This window comes from Mytilus galloprovincialis, chromosome 1 (genome assembly GCF_965363235.1).
Source record: "Mytilus galloprovincialis chromosome 1, xbMytGall1.hap1.1, whole genome shotgun sequence".
NCBI lineage: Eukaryota > Metazoa > Mollusca > Bivalvia > Mytilida > Mytilidae > Mytilus > Mytilus galloprovincialis.
The window spans coordinates 57,885,669-57,909,452 of NC_134838.1; the positions used below are offsets into that span (position 1 = coordinate 57,885,669).

General features: G+C 31.7%; 2 protein-coding genes across 4 annotated transcripts in view; one reads left to right on the forward strand and one right to left on the reverse strand.

Moving 5' to 3' along the window:
* Window positions 1-23,784, forward strand: part of LOC143079481 (inositol 1,4,5-trisphosphate-gated calcium channel ITPR1-like) — a 283,048-nt gene that overhangs the window by 253,828 nt on the left and 5,436 nt on the right. For all 3 annotated transcript variants that reach the window (XM_076254840.1, XM_076254849.1, XM_076254857.1), the window contains 10 exons: window positions 477-602; window positions 1,358-1,533; window positions 2,060-2,224; window positions 7,136-7,328; window positions 8,716-8,733; window positions 10,255-10,329; window positions 12,763-12,896; window positions 13,525-13,690; window positions 21,169-21,329; window positions 23,227-23,388. In XM_076254840.1, coding sequence (XP_076110955.1) covers window positions 477-602; window positions 1,358-1,533; window positions 2,060-2,224; window positions 7,136-7,328; window positions 8,716-8,733; window positions 10,255-10,329; window positions 12,763-12,896; window positions 13,525-13,690; window positions 21,169-21,329; window positions 23,227-23,388 — 1,376 coding nt within the window. The remainder of the gene's footprint in view (window positions 1-476; window positions 603-1,357; window positions 1,534-2,059; window positions 2,225-7,135; window positions 7,329-8,715; window positions 8,734-10,254; window positions 10,330-12,762; window positions 12,897-13,524; window positions 13,691-21,168; window positions 21,330-23,226; window positions 23,389-23,784) is intronic.
* Window positions 17,482-19,481, reverse strand: LOC143079502 (uncharacterized). Its single transcript, XM_076254869.1, has one exon. The coding sequence runs from the start codon at window positions 18,983-18,985 to the stop codon at window positions 17,570-17,572; it is 1,416 nt and encodes a 471-aa protein (XP_076110984.1). The 5' UTR covers window positions 18,986-19,481; the 3' UTR covers window positions 17,482-17,569.

Below are 23,784 nucleotides of genomic sequence, written 5' to 3' on the forward strand. Positions count from 1 at the left end.
CTATTGGCTGATATGCAGACTTTAATCAAATCAGATATTCGGACTAAAGAAAATTTCCGCCCAATCCTAGAAAATTGGTATCCACAAAAATAAGTGAATCCACAGTAATTTGTTGATTGCACAGACTTGTTGGACAAAAGAAGTGATAGCCCATGCAGCATTATATTATATTTCTTCATTTTATTGGATTACAAGTCAGACAGTTTTGAGTACCTTTAGCCCTACATAAAATAGGTTGGTTTTTTTTTATTTGTTTTTCAATCATAAGTCAGTATTTAACATATATGTACATTTACCCCTACACTACCATCTGACAAGGGTATCAAGGGGTTATATATAGAAAATAATTCAGTATATAATATATATCACTGACAAATTGATTTTTACAATTTTAGTATTTAAGGTTTACATATAAGTTTTATTTGATTATATTACATAAAATAGTTGATTCATTTTTTTCCTTTTGTTTATTTCAGCCAACCCATATTTGTCGTGGTTCAGTAGTCATATGTCTTTATGGAGTAGCATAACATTCAACTTTGCAGTGTTGATTAATCTTATGGTAGCTTTCTTTTATCCATTTGATGACACTAAAAAGAATGGTAAGTCTAGATAAATAAGCATTGACTCTGACATGTAGCAATATCACTGTATTTCTATTATTGGTTTGACTTTTTGTTAGGCCAAGTGAATATGTATAACAAATTTCAATTTTTTAACAAATCTTATGAAAGAAAATCCAGGAAAAACATTTCAGTTTTATATTCTAAAAGAGGCTGTATCTACAAAAGTCATGAAACTGAAAAACTGTTGTGAAAATGTGTTAATATTATGCATATCAATGAAAAATATGTTTCTCCTCGTTTTCAGGACTCTAATAATGAATTCATTACATATCCAAGAATGAACAGTCCCATCACAGTGGATGACTAAAATTTTCACGAAGAAAATGTTCACAAATACAAAAAGCAATAATATCTTTAATTTCACTTAAGTATTCCAGTTGCGCAAGTTATAAATATGCTATTTTTAAAAGGATATAACAGGGTTTTGTACATTTCATCATAAAAATATATTAAATTTGTAATATTGTTATCATGGTGGTAAATATATACTGTCCCTATGTAGTGTTTGTCACAAATAAATACAGACTTTTATGTACAGATTATTTGTTTAGGTTCCCGCCTCCAGGTGCAAGATTTTCTCATTGAGTTGAAGACCCATTGGTGGCCTTTGGCTGTTTTATGCTCTTAGTTAGGTTGTTTTGACACTTTCCCCATTTCCATTCTCAATTTTATGCATACATTGTAAAACAATTGTTTTATAGGTTTATTGATTCTGAACATTTTTATTACAGAATTGGACCCTAGGTTATCATGGTTGGTTTGGACAGCTATGTTTGGATCTCTGACTTTAGTAATCACTGTTGGAGTAAACCCTTCTGCCATTAGAACACTTATAGCATCAACTATTCTTAGATTTATATTTTCTTTTGGACTTGAGCCAACATTATGGCTGTTAGGTGCCTTAAATGTAAGTTGATATGAATTAAAATTGAATGCGAGTTTTCTTAATATTTTTCTGTCATCAATAGGGTGCAATGAATTAATATTCATTCTTTAAAATTGGTATATGCTTAATTAACAGATAACATTGCTAACATCCTCAAATATTTGAATAATTAAATAAAGTGTCACTGTTACACTTTAATCATTACATTTAAGATTTATTGATGAACTTATATAACCACATCAGTGGTCTCGTAATAGCGTGACTGCTTCAAGTATGGGAGGTTATAGGTTTGAAACCCTGTCAAGGACAAACCCAGACTTTAAAATTGGTATTTGCTGATTCGTCGCTGAAAAGTTTTCTTGTTAACTAGCATGTTTGAAATCCTGCTAAGTCAAAGTGTTTCAGTTTAGTATAAATCAGTTTTAATATTCATACTACATTTCAATGCACTCGTCGTCTTCATGTCCTTAAAGTTTAATTGCAAAGTACTATCATAAAGTCATTTATTGAAATATTGTATATTTTATATACACATTTTTATTTTTAGGTGATAAATAAAGGAATATTTTTGATAAGTTTAATGGGAAATAGAGGTACATTTACAAAACCATGGCAGCAAGTGTTGACAGATTTTGAGTTTATGTACCATATCTTGTACCTACTTTTATGTGTATTTGGTTTATGCGTTCATGAGTTTGCCTATAGTCTTTTGGTAAGTAATCAGTCTAGTTCATTTTAAAAGAAAAGTACAAATCCTCTTATTGTCGAGCCTTCGACTTTAGTCGAAAAAGCGAGACTAAGCGATCCTACATTCCGTCGTCGTCGGTGTCGTCGTCGTCGGCGGCGTCCACAAATATTCACTCTGTGGTTAAAGTTTTTGAAATTTTAATAACTTTCTTAAACTATACTGAATTTCTACCAAACTTGGACAGAAGCTTGTTTATGATCATAAGAAAGTATCCAGAAGTAAATTTTGTAAAAATAAAATTCCATTTTTTCCGTATTTTACTTATAAATGGACTTAGTTTTTCTGCGAGGAAACATTACATTCACTCTGTGGTTAAAGTTTTTAAAATTTTAATAACTTTCATAAACTATCCTTGATTTGTACCAAACTTGGACAGAAGCTTGTTTATGATCATAAGATAGTATCAAGAAGAAAATTTTGCAAAAATAAATTTCCACTTTTCCGTATTTTACTTATAAATGGACTTAGTTTTTCTGCGAGGAAACATTACATTCACTCTGTGGTTAAAGTTTTTAAAATTTTAATAATTTTCATAAACTATCCTTGATTTGTACCAAACTTGGACAGAAGCTTGTTTATGATCATAAGATAGTATCAAGAAGAAAATTTTGTAAAAATAAATTTCCACTTTTCCGTATTTTACTTATAAATGGACTTAGTTTTTTTGCCAGAAACAAAACATTCACTCTGTGGTTTAAGTTTTTAAAATTTTTATAATGTTCTTAAACTATCCTGGATTTCTACCAAACTTAGACAAAAGCTTGTTTCTGATCATAAGATATTATTCAGAAGTAAATTTTGCAAAAAAAAAATTCACTTTTTCCGTATTTTACTTATAAATGGACTTAGTTTTTCTTCCAGTTAACATTACATACAGTCTGCAGTTAAAGTTTATAAAACATTTATTAGATTCATAAACTATCCTGGATTTTTTACCAAACTTGGAAGCTTCTTTCAATCAAAAGACAGTATCGAGAGGGAAATTTTTATTGATGTTTTTCCTCATTTTTGTTGAGTCTGCGATTAACAGCAAACGTAGGCGAGACACTGGGTTCCGTGGAACCCTTACGAATTTTTTTTGTGGTAAAGATCTTTTTGTGGCTGGCTTGATAGTTATTTAAAAGTTTATCACTTATTTTGAGCTACACAAAGTAAAGTGTATTAACATCACATTCTACACATCCTATTCCTATTCCTGAACATTTCGAATATTCCTTTCTGGAAATGTTCAGGAATAGGATATGTAGAATGAGATGTTAATGCACTTTACTTTGTGTAGCTCAATATATGTACATTGTATTGTAAAAAACATCCCATATTTATGTAGCAGAAGTATTCTACTTTCCAATAAATAGCTAAAAGTTTACATTATAAAAATTTTGTAAAACTGGTATATTTTGGGACCAAAAAGAGGTCTTAATGAACCTACTCCTTTTTTGGATGAAATTTATGCTCAGATATTCAAGTTACAAAATAAAGTTGTACTTGTCAAAATAATTATATTACTCGTGCAAGGCGCAGGAATCTAATATCTGTTCTAAAAATATCAATGATGTCATTGTTAAGTAATGTGTTTAGCAAAATATTTTTGGCTGTATTGTATATTGAAGATAAAAAAAATCTACATATACATTAGTAATTGACCTATATAATTGGTAGACTTTTATGTGACAAACAGCATTGGTTAAAAAGTGAGAGAAAAATGTGAATTTCAATATACATGCAAAGCAAGGATACAGAATTTTTTTCACCTAATTTCGGTCATTTTGAGTTGGTGTCCTTTTTAAAAAAAAGATTGTCAAAATCACATTACTGCATGAGTATGCTCATACTCATAGCATCAACAAACTTGTTTAACTGTTGCATCGCATTAACTTCATGATTTTTCCTACCATTTTCCAAAAAATCAATCAAGTGCATTTAAGGGAAGGTAACAGTTTAAAAATAAAACGATTTTAATGACTCTAAAACGATAATCTTCTTGGTCATAGCTAACATTTTTTTTCGATTTTGAAGTCAAATCTCAAACCTGATGTTTGCGACAATACTAAAATGAACAATTCCGGACTCATTTCCTGGATTATTTTTATGCCCCACCTACGATAGTAGAGGGGCATTATGTTTTCTGGTCTGTGCCTCCGTTCGTCCGTCCGTCCGTCCGGTTAAAGTTTTTGGTCGAGGTAGTTTTTGATGAAGCTGAAGTCCAATCAACTTGAAACTTAATACACATGTTCCCCATGATATAATTTCTAATTTTAATGCCAAATTATAGTTTTTACCCCAATTTCATGGTCCACTGAACATAGAAAATGATAGTGCAAAGTTCAGGTTAAAGTTTTTGGTCAAGGTAGTTTTTTGTCGAGCCTGCAACTTTTGTTGCAGAAAGCTCGACATAGGGATAGTGATCCGGCGGCGGCGGCTACGGCGGTGGCGGCGGTGTTAGCTAACTTCTTAAAAGCTTTATATTTTAGAAGGTGGAAGACCTGGATGCTTCATACTTTGTATATAGATGCCTCAAGTTACGAAGTTTCCGTCAGTCACATGTCCAATGTCCTTGACCTCATTTTCATGGTTCAGTGACCACTTGAAAAAAAAGTTCAGATTTTTTGTAATGTTGAATTCTCTCTTATTATAAGTAATAGGATAACTATATTTGATATGTGCGTACCTTGAAAGGTCCTCATGTCTGTCAGACAGTTTTCACTTGACCTCGACCTCATTTCATGGATCAGTGAACAAGGTTAAGTTTTGGTGGTCAAGTCCATATCTCAGATACTACAAGCAATAGGGCTAGTATATTCGGTGTATGGAAGGACTGTAAGGTGTACATGTCCAACTGGCAGGTGTCATCTGACCTTGACCTCATTTTTATGGTTCAGTGGTTATAGTTAAATTTTTGTGTTTTGGTCTGTTTTTCTCATACTATATGCAATAGGTCTACTATATTTGTTGTATGGAATGATTGTAAGGTGTACCTATCTAGCGGGCAGATGTCATGTGACCTTGACCTCATTTTCATGGTTCAGTGGTCAAAGTTAAGTTTTTGAGTTTTGGTCTTTTTATCTAATACTATATGCCATAGGTCATCTATATTTGGTGTATGGAAATATTATATGATCTTTATGTCAGTCGCGCAAGTTTTATTTGACCGTGACCTCATTTTCACGGTTCATTGCACAGTGTTAAGTTTTTGTGTTTTGGTCTATTTTTCTTAAACTATAAGTAATAAGTCAACTATATATGTTGTATAGAAGCATTGTTAGCTGCACATGTCTGCCTGGCATGGTTCATCTGACCTTGACCTCATTTTCAAGGTTCCTTGGTCTTTGTTTAGTTATCTTGGTTAATGTTAAGTTTATGTGACAGTTGTATTAAAGCTTAGCTTTATACTTAGGACTATCAACATAATATCAATGATTAGTATAGAAGGCGAGACATTTCAGCGTGTGCACTCTTGTGATGAAGTTAAAGTTACATCAACTTGAAACTTAGTACACATGTTCTCTATGATATGATCTTTCTAATTTTAATTCCAAAATTAAAGTTTTGAACCCAATTTCACGGTCCACTGAACATAGAAAATGATAGTGGGAGTGGGGCATCCGTGTACTATGGACACATTCTTGTTCTTTATCAAATTCACAGGAAATCATCAACTTTTTTTAAATTTTTTACCTTTTATAGTGTTTGAATATTAATGATAATAGTTGCACTTGCTTTATTTAGCATGAAATCATTTTAAATTTATGATTTAGAGTCTTATCTGCGGAAGAGAATTTCAAGCATGTGTATTACATATAGTAAACAAAGCATGTGTGTTAGTACATGTAGTGAAAAAAAAATTTTTCCAAGTAAATAAAATCAAGTTTTAATTTAATTTTAAAATCAAAATTGACAATTGTCTTAGCTGAAAAGTAATAAAATAATGAAGACAGTTGTTATGGAATTTTAATTTCTTTATAATATTAGTTCTGAGCTTGTGATTAATACTAGTCAGGTGTGAATTAAAAACACAGGTAAAGAGATTAGCGGGGCGTATTGCATTTCCGCTAATTTTTCAAAGTCCCAATGCTACGTTTCTGCAAATTTAAAGTATACGTTTCTGCAATTTGTATTTATTACTTTTCCGGAAATTTACCTGGTAAATTGTAAATAATTGAATATATATTGACTTGAAAATTGAAACTTATTTTAACTTTTAATTAGTCAATGATTTTGATTCGGGAATCGTTATACTTTCATGTTTCACCAACTTGGTATGTCTATGTAATGAAATGACTTATATTTTCATAGATGGCACATTTAAATCCTGTCCGAAATTCTTCTACCAACTCAGTTTATTCGATACATGGATGTAAAAATGGTAACTACATTCGTCTTGTATTTGCGTTACTTCCACTTAAATCTGAGGAATGTTACACGAAACTGTTGGATCGGCTTATTGATGTGTGCACTACCCGAAGAATAACTTCCCGAAAACTTTTTTTTCCGGAAACGTCATCTTTTTTTTCCGGAAAAGTAATGCCAATTTGCGGAAACGTAAAACGCCGGATTAGGGATCATTAGCCAAAAGGCATTAATATAGTAATTAGGAGGGCCCTCAGGATTATAACACTTTGCTGTAGTGGCAGTTTAATTATAGGAAATCGATAACAAAACAAAAACAAGTTCAAAATGGCGATTTAGAAACTCGATCTCAAGGAAATGACCAGAATTATTTCTGTTGAAAAATAAAATCTGTCCTAAATCCCAATTACTTGTTAAGCACAAAATACTTTCAGTTTAGGACAAGACTGGCAAATATGACTGTTTCCGGACCCTTGATGCAAAGCATTTAGTTTGTTCAATTATTAGTTTTATTTATCATTTTTACAGTTGTTAGATGTAGTCTACAGAGAGGAAACTTTATCTAATGTGATCAAATCAGTGACAAGAAATGGACGTTCCATTGTCTTAACAGCAATATTAGCAGTCATACTTATATACTTATTTTCAATACTGGGATTCCTGTTTTTCCAAGATGATTTTTTAATGGAAATAGAACCAGTTAAAATTGTACAACACACAGGTAATCTTTATATTTATAAAATTGTTTGATAGAATAAAATTATTCCTCATTTATGGTCATTATGTTTTCAGGTTAAAGTTTTTGGTCAAGGTAGTTTTTTCTGAAGTTGAAGTCCTATCAACTTGAAACTTAGTACACTTGTTCCCTGTGACATGATCTTTCTATATTAACGCCAAATTAGAGATTTTACCCCATCTTCACGGTCCACTGAACATAGAAAATGATAGTGCGGATGGGACATCCATGTACTATGGACAAATTCTTGTTTTAGTTAAAAATCAGGAATAAGTAAAGTTTTTAGAACCATCCATATGACTTCACAAAAAAGGGTACTTACTTGTCTTGTATGCATTCACCCATCTGTCCAGACAGTGCAAGCACTCTTAAGCTACATTTTTTTCTAAGATGTTAATGACATTTATTTCAAATTTTTAGGGCTCTCAAACATACACTTTTTGCATACCTCCCAAATGACCCCATTTTTTCTAGTCATACTTGTTATTTTTTTAAAGAGATTACCTTTGATTTTTGAAAGTAAAAGTAGCGACACATTAAGTGTTAATTGTAAACAATTTCAATCTTTTTGATCTTCTTCCTGATTTCTTGTTATAGTTAAGGTTTATCAAAATATTTTAAAATAGTGAGAATGAAAAAAAACACTGTTTTGATTTGATTTGTAATTGATGAATAATGAATAGATAAAATCAAGTTGAATTGAAAACTTTCAATGAAAATTTAGAACAATCATAGTAAATATTGAGCAGTCTGAAGAAGTTCATGTCATATAAACTATGTTTATACAAAGTATATATGAGTTATAAACATTTTAAGTGACACATTCCCTGTTTTCATTCTTCATTGTCTATTTTATCAGTAGATACCGTATATTCCCTCACATTTTGGAAGATCAAGAACTCTGTATTTAGTTGCAGAAAATGTAGTTTTCAGATTCCAAATTTCAAATTGTTTCATCTGCACCATATATAGATCTGTAGAGCATTGTCAAAATTGCATTTGGCTGAAGAAACTTGTCTGAATTTTTAAATCGATATCAAACAGCCAACCTCTGAAAGAGTAGGGTAAGCCACTGGAGCATGAAAAAAAGATTTTTGGCATTAGTTAAGAATAAGGTTCCTGCATGGTAAGGGTTCAGATTATGTATCAGTGTTGAATCATGTGTTTAAAATGAAAAAAATATTTTGGATACACAATTTGTTTTAATTAAAGCCACCCTTAATTATTGTAAGTAGTAATTATACAGTCCTTGCATTCAGTGATAAAAAAAAACTTCTTCTTGTTTGAATTTTTCTCATTATAATAAAGTTTTTGATGGGCAATGAAACTTCTTATTTTATATCTGTATCATGGTTTCAAATATTTTCGAAAGATATTGGACCAACAGTTTGTAAGTATTTTTGTTTATGACTGAATATGTTTCAAGTAACCAGTCTGGAAAAATCAGAATTCAAACAACGGTATTAAACATGTTAAATGCACCAATTATAATACTTTTTTACATCTTTTTTTTTGTTCATGGTAGTGGGATATAATTTTTATTGGTAGATAGATGTCAAATATCTATTTGAAATACATGTACACAAATGTATAGGAAAAGTATTGATTAAATAAATGTAAACTTTAAACAAGGTTGATAGTACACCTTAATTGTTGAAATGGAAAACAAACTAGCTTAGTAAGAGTCTTATTATCATTTTTTTTCCAGACGGTAACATTTTTTAAGCAATATATATATAGTCTGATAGATTTATATGTAATGCATTTTGAAAAAAAAGTTGGGTCACTACAAAATGTTCACCTCAAATATTTAGCTTTCTTAATATATTGTTGAACACAAAATTGTATTGCATTCTTATATACTTTGAACTAATTTATTTTTTCACGTTTTATTGATCAGGGTAACTAGGCATGTCTTGGTTTGCAGCTGTTTTTCTGTACACAACATAACAACACATTTGAAAATCAAAAGCATTATTAAAAGCTTTGCTTTCTTTTATTATATGTATGTTTGTATCTTCTGCAACAAAAATGGTTGCCACTTAGGTTAACATTGTAGATATTACTTACTTTCCTGAAATTAACGCTTTTTTTAGTTGCAAATACTTTAATATTGTTTCCCTGTTTAAGCTTAGATTGAATAGAATTTTCAAAGATTTTGTAAATAATAAGACTTTGTCAGAAAATGATAAGCACTTGAATTTAACCTCTTATCATATACCGATAGTCTGTAGAGTTCAGAATAAATTCCAGGAATAGTTCTGATTTATACGCCAGTTTAAAGATTAAGACTGTTCCCAGCAAATGGAAACAAATGAGAAAGTTGAAATCATTATACATGTGCAGCAAGACAAACAAAATGAGAAAGTTCAAATAATCATACATGTGCAGCAAGACAAACAAATGAGAAAGTTGAAATCATCATACATGTGCAGCAAGACAAACAAATGAAGTTTTGTTTGTTTAACTCTTATCTCTCAAAAAAAAAAATAGGCTGTCAAAAACTGTCACCAAAACAAGATCCACAAAAATACAAAAAAACTTCTATAACATGTCATCGGATGGTTATGATCACAAAGCCATCAGATAACATGAGATAGAAGTTATTGCCCAAAATGACATATTATCTAGAAAAACTTTAAGATAGATACACAGAAATTGTAACGATCTTGTTTTGCTATTATCAGCAAAATAAGATCTATATCGGGTTTATTTGTTTTCAAATATAGTGTAACACATGTGCCTGGTGATTTATTCTGACATCTGTGAACCATAAGTTTTGGTAAGGAATTTTTATTTTTTAAGATTCAATGCTATGTATAAATCAGCAGATGTCAGAGAAAACACTGTTCAATTACATTTGAAGTCTGTAGTAACACACTATGTCAGGTTTTTTTTATATTTCAAATAGTACAAACAGCAGCTGGGAGTTGTTCAGCAGATGCAAACTGTACAGAATCAGAAACAGTTCGAACAACAGTACACGGTATTAGTACCTTTCTATCCTTATCTAATCATGTCAAGCATTTGTATTCAAATTAGTCAACACCTTGTGAAGACAAGAAAATTTAATATGTTTTAACATAGAAATCGTATTTTATGTATTTTGATTATCATTCCATTTTGAAGAGCCTTGGTGACTGGTGTGGTCTAAGTAGGTACAGGGGAACCACAAATTTAAATGTTGAATGAATTATAAAATTTTCTAAAGGAATATATAATAATGCAGACTTGGCCAAAACCACAAATTTAAAACATCCTCGAGTCGAATATGCAAGTTTTCCACAATCCACGAAAAATGGTACCCATAAAAATAAATGAATCCACAGAAATTCAGTGTGGACAGTCTATTGCTTGAAAATATTTTTCATTTTTTCCATATTTAGAGCTGTTAGAATTATATAATTGTAATATGATTTGTCCAAAAGTAGTACACCACTTTGAGTCTTTCTTAAATCATTATTGAGAAAGAGTCATTTAATGTACTACAGAACAACTGTGTTCTTAGGCCATCTTTTCCATAAAGTTTTGGTGGTAAACTCCTAGCTAGTGTATATAATTGTGAGCTTATGCCATCACTTGGCGTCCGTCGTCGTCTGTCGTCGTAAACTATTTCAAGAATCTTCTCCTCTGAAACTACTGGGCCAAATACTTTCAAACTTTAACTGAATGTTCCTTAGGGTATCTTATTTATAAATTGTATCTGAAGTTTTGATCTATCAACAAACATGGTCGCCATTGCTAAAAATAGAACATAGGGGTCAAATGCAGTTTTTGGCTTATAACTCAAAAACCAAAGCATTTAGAGCAAATCTGACATGGGGGTAATATTGTTTATCAGGTCAAGATCTATCTGCCCTGAAATTTTCAGATGAATCAGACAACCCATTGTTGGGTTGCTGCCCCTGAATTGGTAATTTTAAGGAAATTTTGCTGTTTTTGGTTATTATCTTGAATATTATTATAGATAGAGATAAACTGTAAACAGGAATAATGTTCAGCAAAGTAAGATTTACAAATAAGTCAACATGACGGAAATGGTCAGTTGACCCCTTTAGGAGTTATTGCCCTTTATAGTCAATTTTTAACCATTTTTCGTAAATCTTAGTAATCTTTTACAAAAATCTTCTCCTTTGAAACTACTGGGCCAAATACTTCCAAACTTTAATTGAATGTTCCTTAGGGTATCTAGTTTGTAAATTGTATCCGAAGTTATGATCTATTAACAAACATGGTCGCCATTGCTAAAAATAGAACATAGGGGTCAAATGCAGTTTTTGGCTTATAACTCAAAAACCAAAGCATTTAGAGCAAATCTGACAAGGGTAAAATTGTTTATCAGGTCAAGATCTATCTGCCCTGAAATTTTCAGATGAATCAGACAACCTGTTGTTGGGTTGCTGCCCCTGAATTGGTAATTTTAAGGAAATTTTGCTGTTTTTGGTTATTATCTTGAATATTATTATAGATAGAGATAAACTGTAAAGAGGAATAATGTTCAGCAAAGTAAGATTTACAAATAAGTCAACATTACGGAAATGGTCAGTTGACCCCTTTAGGAGTTATTGCCCTTTATAGTCAATTTTTAACCATTTTTCGTAAATCTTAGTAATCTTTTACAAAAAATCTTCTCCTCTGAAACTACTGGGCCAAATACTTCCAAACTTTAACTGAATGTTCCTTAGGGTATCTAGTTTGTAAATTGTATCCGAAGTTGTGATCTATCAACAAACATGGTCGCCATTGCTAAAAATAGAACATAGGGGTCAAATGCAGTTTTTGGCTTATAACTCAAAAACCAAAGCATTTAGAGCAAATCTGACATGGGTAATATTGTTTATCAGGTCAAGATCTATCTGCCCTGAAATTTTCAGATGAATCAGACAACCTGTTGTTGGGTTGCTGCCCCTGAATTGATAATTTTAAGGAAATTTTGCTGTTTTTGTTTATTATCTTGAATATAATTATAGATAGAAATAAACTGTAAACAGCAATAATGTTCAGCAAAGTAAGATCTTCAATTAAGTCAATTTGACCAAAATTGTCAATTGACCCCTTAAGGAGTTATTGCCCTTTAAAGACTTTTTTCACAATTTGTTCATCATGTTGACTTACTTTAAAAAATCTTCTCCTTTGAAACTGCTGTATCAATTTCAGCCAAACTTAGGCTAAATGAGTTTCAGAGTATCTAGTATAAATTTTATATTTTATTTCCTTGTATGTCAAGAAACATAGCTCCTATGGCTAAAATAGAACATAGGAGAAAATGATTATTTTTTTTGGCTTTTGAAGAAAATAGGACGATCCAAAAAACATTTAAATAAATTGAAAAGCCAAAATAATCATTGATGAGAGATTTAACCAAAAGAATTAAGGTGAGCGATTCAGGCTCTTGAGAGCCTCTTGTTTTATTTTGAAGCTGTAGCAGAAAAAGATGATCCAGTGCAAAGAAGAGTGTGTGAGTCTTTGATTATGTGTATTATCACTGCTGTCAACGAAGGTCTCAGAAATGGTGGGGGCATTGGTGATGTTCTTAGAAAACCCGATATCAAGGTAAGATATGTATAAATACCGGTAATCAATTTGTTTAACATATAAAGAAAACATTCTAAAATAAGCGTCTTGCTTCACAAAAACTAATGAAAGCAGATTGTTATTTTCTTGAGTCAAGTATTTTAAGCTGAAGCATGGTTTTCATGGTAAAAGGAAGATTGGTGATGAGACCTATTATATGTCTTGTAGAGTAAAATATCAGGGCTAGCAGGTAACTAGGGTGATAAAGTGGCTTTCCCCTCCTTCACTTCATTTTCCACGACCGTCAAAAGTGAAACCTAGTCGCCCTGTTGTACACTGTACTCCCTTTCATTCGCTTTTGTCATTGGACATTTTCAATTTTTACCAGTTGATGTAACATCAACTTTTTATTCATAATTAAATAAATTCAGACATATACGATTAGTTTTCTTAAAAAAAGATTTTTAAGCATTGACTTTACAATTTGTAGCAGGTTATTTAATAAAAAGACAACTTTTTATCACTTCATGCACTTCTGGTACAATTATTACTCAAGAGTCTTTTTAATGTTTGGCATTTTTTTTATAAAATAAAACATGTAATAGCAATATATTTTATCAGATTCATCCTAGATCTGTATTCATTCCTTTATGCTTTATACTTTCAGGAACCTTTCTTTGTAGCCAGAGTGGTGTATGACATGCTGTTCTTTTTCATCATTATTATTATTGTTCTGAATCTCATCTTTGGTGTTATCATTGATACTTTTGCTGATCTGAGAAGTGAAAAACAGAACAAAGAAGAAATATTGAAAAATACTTGTTTTATTTGTGGTACGTTATATCATAGATATGAAAAATGAGATTATTTACTTTTATCTGGTTGCAGGCAACAAAGATTGCATAGGCCAAAACAATCCTACGTTTTGTTTTATTGTTGCATTTTCCAAAATGTAGCAACGGTTTATGCACCATTATGTAGCAATGGTGTTTTCTACCGTTACTAAGAAGCTATGAGACTGGGGTACTGCCTTGGTTCAGTATAGCTAACTCACATATTTATAAAGGTACTCCCTCGGTACTCCATTATATAATTATAACTGTTTATTAAACATACGATTTATACAAAATTCTCAGAAATGATCCTGAATATGTTTAATTGTCATTTGTTCCATGTTTGCATTGTGTTCTGATTCTTTGTAAATATTTTTTAGGGTAAATTTATTTCTGTTTGATGTGATGCTGTTCTAATCTTATTTTAATTGTCTTTTGTTTATACTGTATCTTTTCTGTGGTAATCTGTTATGTAATAGGGAAATGTGTGTTAACACCTGAGCAAACATCCAACCTCATATCTTCTTGCAAATTCTTTGACCTGACAATTAAACCATCCTGATCTAACTTTCGGCCCTATATTTTAATTTTGCTAATAAATGTGTCAGTGAACAAAATCCTCAAAGTCACACATAATGAGTTCATATTAATTTCATAGTAATTTAAATAATTTAATTACCCCTGATTTCTTTCAGAACACACCGTTTGAACTCATGATATGTAAAATTAAGGATTTAGTGCTCACATTATTATCAACCTAATTTTTCCTGCTATCACCTATCTTGTAAATAAACTCCTGGGAAATACTGTGTAGCAATGCCATTGGTATCCATGTTTGAATTAAACATAAATCATAATTTAATTACAACTTTTATTTTATATATATACATCACAATTATAATTTGGCCCTTGGGGAAACTACTCAGCTAAAAAATTTAATTTTTTGCTCCATGCCTAAACCAAGAGCCTAGCTATGTGCATACTGAAAAGTAGCAAAGTATAGACCCCTGGCTTGACATCACACCAATCCAATTGGAACGATGGTTCAAAATAAATGCATGAGGCTATCAGGAAGCCTATGAGGCTATCATTCCTAGAGGCTATCATGCCTATGAGGCTATGAGGAAGCCTATAATGAGACAATGAGGAAGCCTGTAAGGAGGCTATGAGGAAGCCTAGTAGTGTTGATGTTGAATTGGTGTTGGAATGAATTTGTATGAAATTTGACAGTTTATCCCCAGAAATTCTTGGGGGATGAGTGAAATTTTTGAAACAACCAGTGATAAAATTTCATAAATGAAATCAATAAACATAATGCTGAGATTGCTTCCCCTGTCATGGCAATATTGAAGGTGAAAGGAGGGGTCGGTGGGAGGCAAGTTTTTAGCTAAAACACTATTAGCACTATTAGCCAAGATTATTCTATAACTGCTTAATCTGCATTTAGATAAATGAATACTCAAGGCAGCATACACAGGTTTTTAATACACAACTTCTTAATGGGATACTCCTAAGTGGGAGGAGTTACAAAACTGCACCCAGATTAATGTATCAAGAAACAAAGGACAAAGGAAACCAAATGCCACAAGTGGTCACTAATTAACAAGACATGTATATTTGTATTGGAACTGATGAAATTAGACCTCCTGCTAAGAACATGTGATAAACTTCACATCTAACTGATTGACATATGATAATAAATCTGTTTCATCTCAACAGCAAAGAAAATACACATCCTGGGAAAATCCTAAAATAATGACTACTGAGTAATTAAAATCAAATTATGTATAAACATAACTTATATAACATATAAGTACCTATTTATACAAAATTCTCAGAAATGATCCTGAATATGTTTAATTGTCATTTGTTCCATGTTTGCATTGTGTTCTGATTCTTTGTAAATATTTTTTAGGGTAAATTTATTTCTGTTTGATGTGATGCTGTTCTAATCTTATTTTAATTGTCTTTTGTTTATACTGTATCTTTTCTGTGGTAATCTGTTATGTAATAGGGAAATGTGTGTTAACACCTGAGCAAACATCCAACCTCATATCTTCTTGCAAATTCTTTGACCTGACAATTAAACCATCCTGATCTAACTTTCGGCCCTATATTTTAATTTTGCTAATAAATGTGTCAGTGAACAAAATCCTCAAAGTCACACATAATGAGTTCATATTAATTTCATAGTAATTTAAATAATTTAATTACCCCTGATTTCTTTCAGAACACACCGTTTGAACTCATGATATGTAAAATTAAGGATTTAGTGCTCACATTATTATCAACCTAATTTTTCCTGCTATCACCTATCTTGTAAATAAACTCCTGGGAAATACTGTGTAGCAATGCCATTGGTATCCATGTTTGAATTAAACATAAATCATAATTTAATTACAACTTTTATTTTATATATATACATCACAATTATAATTTGGCCCTTGGGGAAACTACTCAGCTAAAAAATTTAATTTTTTGCTCCATGCCTAAACCAAGAGCCTAGCTATGTGCATACTGAAAAGTAGCAAAGTATAGACCCCTGGCTTGACATCACACCAATCCAATTGGAACGATGGTTCAAAATAAATGCATGAGGCTATCAGGAAGCCTATGAGGCTATCATTCCTAGAGGCTATCATGCCTATGAGGCTATGAGGAAGCCTATAATGAGACAATGAGGAAGCCTGTAAGGAGGCTATGAGGAAGCCTAGTAGTGTTGATGTTGAATTGGTGTTGGAATGAATTTGTATGAAATTTGACAGTTTATCCCCAGAAATTCTTGGGGGATGAGTGAAATTTTTGAAACAACCAGTGATAAAATTTCATAAATGGCCATAACACAGATGGTAACAGCTGAGTGTCCCCAAGGATTTGTGAGGTTAGGGAGGGGGAACCTTCAATAAAGCCATGAAAAATAATAAATGTTATCACATAATAATACACAATATCAAAATCAATTGTCAAACAAAAACAATATCATCCAGAATATCTGTAAAAAACATGCGTATGGAATATTTGAAAATGAGCATGCCCTTAAATTCTACCTAACCTACTTTGAGCTGTTTTAATAGATGCTGGCGTTACCCTAATGTATCTGATGTAACTATCTGAAGTCCAGCGCCCTAATGTTTTTATCAAGTGATCTTCTATTTTTGCCTTACCAGCACTTGTAGCTGCCCCAATTCTAAAACTATGACCATTATAATGACTTGAGTTGAAACCACATATATCCAGTACTTTTTTAATACAAGTGATGAAATATTGTCTCTCCAGAGGTTTCTTATCAATGGTTATGAAAAGTGGATCAGTTTGATTAGTAGGAGATAATTCTTTCCTTATTTGTATATATTCTAACAAAATTGTGTAAGGGCAGATAAGCTGACCTAATTTATGTAGCTGTATATTTATGCCTTTTCTAAAAGGATCTGTTTTTGATTGTTTTAATTTCAAAACTACTAAGTCTGAGTGAAATACAACATCTTCAATACATAAATTAATATGTGGATCAAACTGTGAGGCCTTTGACACTGTAAACTCGCCACATCTCAAAAATCCATAAAATGCGACAATGCATGCAGTTCTTAACATTAAATCAGTAAACTTGGAACAAAAACCTTTTCTCAAACAATTTACAATTTTTTCCAAAATTTCGAAAGTTATTGGTAATCTTATGTGATTTTTTGTTTTTTGCAGTCTTTTTACAGAATTTAAAACATAATCAAGTCTGATTAAAGGTGTATTATGAGCAGATTGTAAGGGATCATTTTGATTACCCTGTACATATTTAACAAATTTTTTGTCAGGATGAGAAATTAATTCTTTTGCAAGTTTAATAACATTAATTGGAGTAGTAGCCAGATATGGGAAATCATGTAGTCATTGACCTTGCTTATTTGTTGTTATTTTCTCAAACTTTTGTGAAGAGTTTACTGTATGTGGCTTAGATTGTACTTCAGTCCTACCTTGAGAGGGGAAAACTTTTTGACAAGATAATAGGGTATGACCAGCGACTTTACATCTGCTACAGATATGTGAAAAATGACAAAAACTCCTGGTACAACCCCTACTGGTATTAAAATTATTGCACACCTCCCGCCCAGAATGATAAATTTTCTTTCTACCTAACTTATCAGTAGTGTCTACCTGCCGTGATACTTTATCTGGGTAGTCTTGATATGTCATGGAGGTTTGCATAGGACAAAAAGCAGTAGTGTGGTCAACCAAATTACAAATTTTGCAAACATTTACATTCCCACCAGCAACTATTAATGAAAGAAGATCCCTATCTCTTTTGCTCCAGTCAACCTTAATCCTTCTCTCCCTTAAAAGAGCTGCTGATTTTGCAGAAAACAATTTATGGTAATCATAAAATCTTTCACCATAAAAATTACTAATATCTATAATCTCATCTTCATAAGCATCTAGCTCTGCTCTACGGTCAGGGTAAACTGATGTCATGACCCTCTTAAACTTGCCAAATGCCTTAATGAATTCTTGAATTGTGAGTTTTCTATTAAGACGGGGATCTGGCTTCCCAGAAATATTTAACTCTAACCCATTAGCTGCAACAGAGTGAATTTGGGGAGTTTCATAGTTTGGGATAAGAAGAGATGCCAAATTAACATCCTTACCGTCAATGATTTGCTTTTGAATAGAAGGAGATATAATGTCCACATTAGAATATTCATCCGAACGCACTCCACATGAAACATTTCCAACTTGTGGTCCTGAGATGAAAGATGCATGCTCTTGTGTATTTCCATGTAAAACGGTATTATTTCCTCTGTTAGAAGTTTCACTCCTATTCCCAATCCCTGCATGGTTGTACCACTGTTGAAGGTTGAATTCGCGATCTCTACCTGTGTCATGAGTACAATTGTCTCTGTAAATTAGCTGTTTGAAGGTCTCTTGAAGTCCTTCAAAACACTGAGCTATGTTCCTGTCTGTTCCACCATTCTCATTTTCACCATTTGAAACACTGCTTCTGTGTTGATGCACTGATTCTGCTAAGGTAATTGGAAGAGTGCTCTCTGGTGAGGAATCTGTGTTAATCTCATCACTAACGGTCTCTGTCTGTTGTGTCTCTAAAGATGTTACTCCATCAAAACAATTCTCTAAATAAAGTTGTTTTAACACTTGTTTTGACATACCAGAAGGTGTTCTTATTCCCTTTTTGTTAAGTTCTTCTTTTAGTTTGTTTATTGTCCAGTTAGAAGGGTTATTAGAATCCCATTGGGTCTCATACGGAGAACTCCTAGTTTTCCTTCGAACACCTTTTCCTCTGCCAGACATTTTGTTGTCAGTTATTCCAAAATAATGTTTATTTTTTCAGGTTATATAGTTTGAATTATATTTAGTTGTTTAAAAACTGTCATATAGCTTTGTAAAGTAATCCAAACACTGAAAGTTCAAGTTTTTAGCTAAAACACTATTAGCACTATTAGCCAAGATTATTCTATAACTGCTTAATCTGCATTTAGATAAATGAATACTCAAGGCAGCATACACAGGTTTTTAATACACAACTTCTTAATGGGATACTCCTAAGTGGGAGGAGTTACAAAACTGCACCCAGATTAATGTATCAAGAAACAAAGGACAAAGGAAACCAAATGCCACAAGTGGTCACTAATTAACAAGACATGTATATTTGTATTGGAACTGATGAAATTAGACCTCCTGCTAAGAACATGTGATAAACTTCACATCTAACTGATTGACATATGATAATAAATCTGTTTCATCTCAACAGCAAAGAAAATACACATCCTGGGAAAATCCTAAAATAATGACTACTGGTTAATTAAAATCAAATTATGTATAAACATAACTTATATAACATATAAGTACCTACATATTTCATATAAGACAGATTCACAATGATATTAAATTCCAGCAATAGATGTTTATATGACAAATGCTATTCTCAAAGTGATCCCAAACTATCAAACTAAACTATATAATCAAATTAACTGACCCTTTAGCCTATTACTTAATATTAAATTTGTCAAGTAAATTTACTCTCCTATATTTCCCTCTTGCTTTAAAAAATTTTAGTTTTTATGCTTTACAAATTTAATAGTATCATTTTATATAACTTTCAGTATTTTAATTATTTTATGTTGAAGATATAAGATATTGCATGTGTAGATTTTAGTTGTAAACAACAGGTGTTGGTTTTAGTATCAGTAGTTCTAGAGAGTAATAAATTGTAATTAATTGTTTATTGACCACTACTTAAGACATTAAGAATTCTTATATAAATATGTTCTGTCTAATTCAGCATTTCTATTTGGTAATTAAAAAGTCAGAGGTTTGATGCATAAGTTAAATTTAGAATATAATGTAATAGGCTAAAGGGTCAGTTAATTTTATATAGAGTTTGGTTTTGATAGTTTGGGATCACTTTGAGAATAGCTTTTGTCATATAAACATCTATTGCTGGAATTTAAGATTATTGTGAATCTGTCTTATATGAAATAGGTCGTATGTTTAATAAACAGTTATAATTATATAATGGAGTACCTTTATAAATATGTGAGTTAGCTATAGTGAACCAAGGCAGTACCCCCGTCTCATAGCTTCTTAGTAATGGTAGAAAAACCGTTGCTATATAATGGTGTTTATTTAAAACTTATCTATTGACCTCAATAACTTTGTCCAACCTTCATGGAACTTTACCTGACATGGACAGAAAGCTTTATTTTGATCATAAGTTTGTAATTAAGCAAAATTTTGAAAGTTATTTTTTATCTCACCAGGCAGTAAGGTTATTTAAGTTATTGATTAATAAGTGTCTACTGCAGTTGTAGTTGCAGTTAATCGAATTATTTACAACCTTTTGATTGTTTCAGAGGTTTTTGAGAGTATTTTCAGTGTTTGATTTTCACTGAATTGTGTATTGCAAAAACAACGTTGATTTGCATAGCATTAATACCTTCAAGCTCTAAGAGTTGTCTTAACTGAAAAAGATAGTATATAGTTCATATAAATGTATCCATTTGTGTAGAAATATTAAAATACTTTGTTTCTTAATTTAAACTGTTAGAAAAGTTGTCAGATAATGAGTTAAAGGAAGTAGGTGTAAAGAGAGGGATTTCTCACATAGTTGATCTACAAGATTGACAGGTATTGTGTGGTGCAAGCACTTTATACAGAGCAGTACCAATGAGAAGTTAAAATGTCAAATTTCGGTGTGTACTACAGTTGGAAAAAGGCCCAGGAAAAATCCTAATATAAACACTTAATTATTACATACAATGTTTGAGATAATCCATAGGTGGATCCAGGGGGTGCCCTGAGGGGCCCGGTCCCACCCTTTTGTGGGAAAAATTTGGTTGATTATATAGGGAATCACTGAAGCATGACTGGTGTGCCCCCTCCTTTAGGTCAGTCAACGGGCCCTCTTATGAAAAATTCTGGATTCGCCACTGTAATTAATTATGAAATTTTTTTAATTTTTTTTGCTTTTTCAGGTTTGAACAGAAGTGCTTTTGACAATAAGACTGTGTCATTTGAGGAGCACATAAATGGAGAACATAATATGTGGCATTATTTGAACTTTATTGTTCTAGTCATAGTGAAAAAGAAAACTGAGTTTACAGGGCCAGAAAGTTATGTTTATGAACTAGTCAAGGTAAGCTTCTTGTACCCTGGTAAAATGCATCTTTATGACTCAAATGGCATTATTTGGCTTGTTAATTTAAAGACTAGTAGATGCTGACTTCATTACATTATTCTATTAGAAGTTCATTTAAAATTTCTTCTTGGGAAACACAAGATTTTTATACGACCGCAAAAAATTTTAAATATTTGGTTGTATATAAGTATTACTTCGTCGTTGTCGTCGTCCAGGTTTCCAGATAATTACTTTAGTATAAGTAAATAGAAATCAATAAAATTTTAACACAATGTTTATAAACGCAAAAGAAAAGTTAGGATTGAATTTAGGGGATATGGCCCCAATGGTTTAGGAATTAGGGGCCAAAAAAGGGGCCCAAATTAACATTTTTGTAGTTTCAAGTCAATAAATTGTGTTTAAGGAGGCTCGAGGGTACAAAAATTTCAGCAAAATTCAAAAATGTTTAGAATAAAACGGTTGACGTGAGGGCATGGCCCTGAGTCATTGGTATAAGTCTACAGATTACTTAAAAGCAATTGTATCCCAAAATCATCTGAGACTGCTGATCCAACAGGAACCAAACTTCCATTTTTAACCGGATTATTGTGTCAAAAATGTCGGTTATTGATTTGGGGATGTACGGCGGGCGGGCGCGCGTCAACCAAATGTTGTCCGTGCATTTACTCATGAAGCGTTCAACCAAACCTTTTAAAATTTTAATATGTTGTTACTGACAACAAAATGGAGGTCAAGTTCAATAATGACGATTTTGACTTTTACCGTTCAGGAGTTACGGTTCTTGAAAGTTTAAAAAAATGTTGTGTCCGTGCATTTACTCATGAACCGTTCAACCAAAGTTTGATATTGATAATCATAAATTTTACCTATTAGGAGTTTTGGTCCTTGTAATATTGATAAATGCCAGAACACAAATAAATGTTAAAGAATCCGGTTTACTGTCATTTTGACAGCTCTTGTTTTGCTTTATTTATAAACTATAATGAATAGAAAGAAAGAGTAAAAAATTATCAGCAAGACCAGATCTATAAACAAGTCAATATTGCTGAAATTGTTGGTTGTTTATTTAAGAGTTATTGCCCTTAAATTACAATGTTAAACCAATGATTTTGTGTTTTACACACCACCTACAAACCTACAATAGTAGAGGGGCATTATGTTTTCTGGTCTGTGCATCTCTTTGTCTGTTTGTCAATCTGTTTGTTCTTCCATCTGTCTGTCCTGCCTCAGGTTAAAATATTTTGGTCAAGGTAGTTTTTGATGAAGTTGATGTCCAATCAACTTGAAACTCAGTACACATGTTCTTTATATGATCTTTCTAATTTTAAACCCAAAATTAGTTTTGACCCCAATTTTACAGTTCACTGTACATAGAAAATGATTGTGCGAGTGTGGCATACTTTACTATGGACACATTCTTGTTGCTTAGTATATTAAAAACTTGTACATAGATAAAAATTTAAATAGCAAAATTATGAGGTAAACAGATTTTGCAAGGAGTTAAATGTTTTGCTGGATATTTACTAGGTATTAAATGAGTATTCAATATTATGTAACATTTGTACACTTAACAAAGGAGAAATACAGTAAAAACAACAGACAGTCAGCATTACAACAAATTATAGACTAGTATATTTACAATTCAAGAATCAGGAATTGATACACTAGTAAAACATAGAAACAAATGACAGTTAATCATATTCAGGACTATTTATGAGGGCTTTGTCTAAAAATTAGTTACTAAAAAAGGAGAACTGTTATAAGAATCAGGCAAATTATGAGCATTTTTTGTTTTTTTTGATACAATTGAAAATATCTATGAAGTTTGTTCTAATAATCTTACAAAATTCAAATGTTTATAATTCTATTCTGTCTACATGCAATTTAATTTCAGGATAAGAATTTAGATTGGTTTCCAAGAATGAGAGCCATGTCCTTGGTGGCTGAAGATAGCGAAGGAGAGCAGAATGAAATCCGTAATCTCCATGCCACATTGGATAGTACCAACAGACTTGTTAAAAATCTCACAAAACAGCTTACAGAACTTAGGGAACAGGTAAACTAGTTACATTGTAATTGGAAACTTTAAATTGATTTTATTTTAGAGTTCTTTTTAGTCATGATCAGTAAGATTTCATAAGAATAGCAGAACCCTAGATATTATGTGATCCAATATATATTTCTGTCATTGTTTATATAATTATTGATTTTGAACTTTCTCTTGACTTTTTGGCAAAATGTAAAATATCAAAAATAACAAACTCCAAGCATAATTCAAAACTGAAAGTCCTTTATAAAATGGCAAAATCAAAAGCTCAAATACATCTAAGAACTGTGTATGACTGTAGCAAAAAAATTGAAAAAAAATATATTGACAACTGTGAGCAAAACAAACATATGTAATAGGTAAAAATGTCAAAAATTGGGGTACAGTTGTCAATATTGTAATATA

What these genes read in the sequence shown, in the direction of transcription:
- LOC143079502 (XM_076254869.1), bottom strand. Translation starts at nt 18,985, where the DNA reads ATGTCTGGCAGAGGAAAAGGTGTTCGAAGGAAAACTAGGAGTTCTCCG.